Source organism: Enhydra lutris, unplaced genomic scaffold (assembly GCF_002288905.1).
Source record: "Enhydra lutris kenyoni isolate GAN:26980312 unplaced genomic scaffold, ASM228890v2 scaffoldscaffold22, whole genome shotgun sequence".
Taxonomy (NCBI): domain Eukaryota; kingdom Metazoa; phylum Chordata; class Mammalia; order Carnivora; family Mustelidae; genus Enhydra; species Enhydra lutris.
The window spans coordinates 12,758,659-12,764,379 of record NW_019154106.1 but is presented as its reverse complement, the minus strand read 5'-3'; the positions used below and the strand labels follow the sequence as shown (position 1 = coordinate 12,764,379).

The 5,721-nt window shown below is 45.5% G+C and overlaps 1 protein-coding gene across 1 annotated transcript; it reads right to left on the bottom strand.

Annotated features, from left to right (window-relative positions):
* Nucleotides 1–901: 901 nt before the first annotated feature.
* LOC111149402 (olfactory receptor 1052-like) lies at nt 902–2,011 on the bottom strand. Its single transcript, XM_022506427.1, has one exon. The coding sequence runs from the start codon at nt 2,009–2,011 to the stop codon at nt 902–904; it is 1,110 nt and encodes a 369-aa protein (XP_022362135.1).
* Nucleotides 2,012–5,721: the final 3,710 nt, after the last annotated feature.

Genomic DNA, 5,721 nt, shown 5'->3' with positions numbered 1-5,721 from the left:
AACAGCAAATATCAAACACACATGCGCACATGTGCCCTGGAGACTTATGAGGCATGCACATACATCTGACTAGAAAATAGATGTATGAGGAAAGGTCTTTCTTGAGCCTGAGGCTTTATTTAATGGGGCAGCTCAGCCAATGCAGCAATAATAAGAAATGGGACTTCTATTCTGGCCATCTTTCTTTTTGAAATGGGACTAGGAAGAAAGAACTGAGCCCCTCATAGCTTACCCCTACCTCCTTAAGTCAGTGACAAGACAGAAATGATTCTGCTGCCCCTTGTCCCATGTCTCTTGGAAATTGTGTTGAACTGCCAGTAGAGGACTCAGCTCGTGGCTCTGGTGTGGAAGAGATATCCCTGGTTTTGGTGGGGAAATCCTGACACTGAATACTCACTCTCTCACTGTATAGTTTTAGGTAAAAAATTTTTAAAGATTTTATTTATTTATTAGAGAGAGAGGAAGAGAGAGAGAGAGAACACAAGCTGGGGGAGCAGCAAAAGAGGGCAGGGGGGAAGCAGACTCTCTACCGAGCAGGGAGCCCGATGCTGGGCTCGATCTCAGGACCCTGAGATCATGATCTCAGCTGAAGGCAGCTGCTTAAGCGACTGAATCACTCAGGTGCCCTTAGGTAACTTATTTTTACTGAGTCGCTTTGTTTGTAAAACGAGATCATCATAACAAGGACTGCCTCACCATACGGATACAAACATTCAACACCATAATGGATATGAAGATGCTTTTAAAAATTGCAGTTCTCTGTACTAAGAATGCTATTTGCTGTTCCTTCCCTACTTCTTCCACCTCCTTCAGAACCAGGGCTGCTCTCCATTCAGTCAATTCACAGTGTGATTTGGAAGAGGCTCTGCCTTCCTCATTCCAACAAATAACCTTGCAGCATTCAGCAGGGAAAGATACTGACCTGGAGCTTCCTTTTCAGTGCGCCCTTGACCTCCTTGTTGCGGAAGCTATAGATGAAGGGGTTGAGCATGGGAATTATGATGGTATAGAACACGGACACTATTTGGCCATTGGTATCATTAGTGGACCCATGAGGCTGGACATAGGTGAAAACCACAGTGCCATAGAAAATGGCAATGGCCAGGAAGTGGGAGGCACAGGTGGAGAGGGCCTTCTCCCGTCCAGCTGCTGAGCGCATCCTCCCAATGGCCACCAAGACCAAGCTGTAGGAGGTGAGGATGACTGCAGCAGGCAGAAGGGTAACCAGAGCGGAGAAGATGTAGAGGACCACTCCTGCTGTGGCTGTGTTGGCACAAGCCAGGCGGAGAAGGGGAGGGATGTCGCAGAAGTAGTGTGTTACTTGGTTGGGCCCACAGAAAGGCAGAGCAAAGACATTCCCAGTCTGTATAGCAGAGTTGGCACCACCGAGTGCATAGGAAGCTGCTACCAGCTGGAGACAGGTCTCCTTGGTCATGACCAAACCATAACGGAGGGGTTGGCAGATGGCCACGAAGCGGTCATAAGCCATGGAGGCCAGCAGGAAGCTCTCGGCTGTCACGTGCACCACAAAGAATGTCAATTGGACCACACAGCCCTCGAAAGAGATGGTCTTGTCAGAGGCCAGGAAGTTGGCTAAGAGCTTGGGTGTGACCACAGAAGAGTAACAAATGTCAAGAAAAGAGAGGACGCTGAGGAAGAAATACATGGGGCTATGGAGATGGGAGTCCGTGAAGATGAGTGCCATCATTCCCAGGTTGCCCGTCACCGTGATAACATAAACGAGCAGGAAGGTTACAAATAGAAGCTCCTGGAGATCTGGATAACTGGAGAACCCCAACAAGATGAACTGGGTGACTGGAGTGTGGTTTCCACTGGCAAGGGCTAGTTCTCCAGGTGTCATCTGCAGAGGTGACAAGTGATAATCGCTCAAATGGGAATTACCTAAGCACGTCCACTGTGGTGCATAGGACAATGAGGGAGAGTATAAGCAGGTATAAGGCTTCTTGCACAAGATGCTAATGGGAAGCATGGTGCATAGTGGAAAGGACATGAACCGGGAAGCCCGACAGATTCTGAATATGGCACTAACTAGTTTTGTCCCCTTGGATAAGCTGTATTGATGCGCTTTAGTTTTCTTTGCATGAAGTGAAGAAAGTATGCCTACTTTTCAGGCTTGCTGCATGGCCCAAATGAAAAAAGGAATGTAAAATATCTGAACGTCTGGGACACAGTAAGTGATCAATGAGTTATGAGGCCTCTTCCCCAATTTCTAGTGCCTGTATCTATACATACGCTTATGACTGGATTTGACAATTTTTTCATTCATTTAAAAAATCCAGATATAATTCACATTCACCATTTTAGGGACACCTGAGTGGCTCAGTCAGTTAAGCGTCTGACTCTCGATTCCAGAACAGGTCATGATTTGGGGGTCCTGGGATTGAACCCCATGTTGGGCTCGGTGCTCAATGGGGAGTCTGCTTGAGATTCTCTCTCTCTGCCTGTGCCTGCCCTGGGTTCTCTCTATCTCTCTAAAACAAACAAACAAACAAACAAATAAACAGCTAGATAGTTAGACAGCTAAATAAATAAATAAATAAATAAGTAAAATCTGTAAAAAAATGAAGTGTATGATTCACTGGCCACACAACCATCCCCACTATTTAACTGCAGAACACTTCTATCACCCAACAAAGAAAACCACGTGGCCATTGGTAGGCGCTCCCCATTCTACCCTTCCCCCAGCTCCTGAAAATCATTAATCTACTTTCTGTCTCTTTAGGTCTGTCTGTTCTGGGCATTTCATATACATGGATTCATACAATTAGTGGCTTTTTGTGTCTGGCTCCTTTCACTTAAAGTTTCCAAGGTTTATTCATGGCGTAGCATGAATTCTGTCTCGTATTTAAACATCCTTCAGGGCATCCCCTCTATATAGTAACCATTGTGTCCTCTGAGAATCTATCAGGTTGAATGTTACCTGGGAGACCATCAGCTTGGAAATAGTGTTTTAGTGCTTGCTTGACTGTCCTCCAAGATATTTATCTGTAGGAGTATTGGAAATGCCCATAGTCCTTTCCTTCTTCCCCTTACATCCCTATCTCTTCTGCCCCTCATATCCCACCTCCTTGGGGATCTGGGATACACCCTGAAAATTAGTCCTAGGAAAGCCTCACTAATCCCTTCATCCACGTCAAATGGTTTATGTGGAAGACAAGGAGGAAATGTGGTGTCTCCTCACAGAAGAACATGGAGTAGCCTCACCTTTGTTCCCAACTGCTGTAATATGTACAGGATAGAGACCAGCTTTTTTAGTTACCGCTCTGTTACCTCGGGAAATTCTCTTCTCTCTGATTCCTCGTTGGCGAGTCAAGGTTTGGCGTGGAAGATCTCAGAGATCACACTTGGCTGTGACGATGACAATGAGTGAGGGCATCCTCCCTGAACTTGCTGCCTGGGGATGGGTCTTTGTGCAAGTGTAGCCCCAGGCACCACAAAAAGAATCCATGTGAATTTGTCCAGAAAAAGGATACTCTATGCCTGATAATAACAGACAATTTGAGGGGGGTCTGTCCAACTCACAAGAATCTATTTAAGTAACTTGGCCACTCACAGCAGAGATCCCTCGCAAATATTTCATACATAAAGGAGGAAGTTATGAGAAACCTTGTTAACATATATTAATAGAAGGGAATATGGGGACTTCTCTTATGGTAATGCCATTCAATTCATTGAACTTCTTAGTTAATGCCAAGAATCACATAGTGATATATCATCAAAAATTATATTTAATGTTGCATTGTCTGTCAATTTGAAAAGATCCTCCCTCTATTCTGTAGAAAGATTTCCATCTGACTTAAAAAGGATTTTATAGGCAGTCATTAAAATCATTTATTTTCAACACCTATTTACGTAATTACCTCTTTGTGTGGTATCCTTGTGTTTTTGTATGCTGGCAAAATGTCTTATACTAAGAGTCAGGATGGGTTAGAGGCACGCATTTCTTTTCAAAAATGAAAGGAGGATAATTGTGAAGAGGGAGACAAGAAAGGAGTACAGGACCCCCCCCCACCCCCATGCATTTCCAAGGACACTGGTTTTGTAAAAGAGTAGATGCGGACCTTGAGGTTCTGGAAATTAGTTCCCTTTAAAATTGCTTTGTCTATGAATCCCTTGAAAAGTCTTTACTTCAGCCTCGGGGGTACACAACCCTAGTTTGAAGAACATGGCTTTAGAAGCACTGGTCAGTCCCAGGACACTGCCCTCTGCCCTACTGCCCCTCCTTCCTCTCAGGGCTGGTCTTGTGATTTTGTGACCCTAGGAGATTTCACTGGAGCACTCCGCACCCTTCAGAGACTAACCCTCTGTTTAGTGCAAAGATCAGAATATGCAACCCTGAAAGGCAGGCTCCCAGGGATGGGGCAGGATCCCATCATGTGCTTCCGTCTTGGAGTTTAACCTAGCAGGGTCAGCTTCCTGCCCTGTGCTCCACTTCCTTCCCCAAGTGTCCCGTGTATCTTTTATGCTTGCTCTTCCTTTTCTACTTTTTTAAAGATTTAGTTGTGTCTAGATCTCAATATCCACAAGTCTCTGATCTGCCATGAATCTCTGATAGGATGACAGCGAATCCTCTACACACACACACACACACACACACACATGCACACTCACACTCACACTCAGTGTTGTTTTTAGGGTGAGATCCTGGATCCTGCTCTCCAGTAAATAAGGTTTCTGTCCTCCTCCCCAAATCCTCCTTTTCCATAATATTCCCATGGTTCAGACTGTGTTCCTTCCTCATCCTTTGCTACTCCCATCCCGTCTTCCAGATGGCCATTCAATTCCTCCAGAGCCACACCCACTGATCATTCTTGATTGTGGCGACCTCAAGTAACAGCCTTACACATGTACCCGTGGGGTCTCAGTGTGCAAAGTACCCCTAGGCAGCCTCTGTGAATCCTGCAAAGCCATCCCTCAGCCCTTCTTGTCAGATTTCCCTTACCCGACTGAATGCTCTTTTTGTGTGCCGTTATCATCTAGCAGCTGAATCTCACTCACACAGATGTATTTAGAATTATTTAACGGGGCTTCATCAACGTCTCTGTCTTTCTTTCCTCCCACTGGCTTGTTTTGCTTTCCCATCACATTATAACTTCAGAAAGCAGAGGCTATTCTAAGTCTTGTATAAGCGAACAGCAAATATTTGAGCAACAACTGTTATCCAGAACTATTTCTACCATTGCAGTTCAAAAGTATTCAAGCTACTGCAGTTGCCCAAAGTATTTAAACAACTACTGTTCAACTAGGGTAAGACATGGCTTTGGCCATTTAGGGTCTTGAAATTTTGCTGAGAGACAGACTCATTCCCGTGAAACAAGAGTGAGAGTTGGGTGGTGCCCTCTTGCCGGTAAAACCCACTGGAGTGGTGGAGAAGGCTTCAGAAACAGGAGCATGGGGCTGAGCCTTGTGGGAGGATGGTGGGACTCGGTCCAGAAGACAAGGCAGCACCACAGCCTGGAAGTGGGAATTAACTCCTCAGTCAACATCTACCAGGCAAAAGATGCACTGGAAAGAGTCAGAAAACCTGGTAGAGTTACTCAACCTTCTTGAACCTCAGTTTCCCTAGTTTCTGGGCAGAAAGACAATGGTATCCATGGACTTAGCCCACTCTTGGCAACAGGGTAAGCCCCTGGTATGCATTAAGTTCCATCCCACTGCCAGTTAGATTATGAGCTCGCCATGGATGGGGAGCTGGAGGAG

Bases quoted from the DNA above. Each gene is read 5' to 3' on its own strand.
- LOC111149402 (XM_022506427.1), bottom strand. From the start codon at position 2,011: ATGTCCTTTCCACTATGCACCATGCTTCCCATTAGCATCTTGTGCAAG.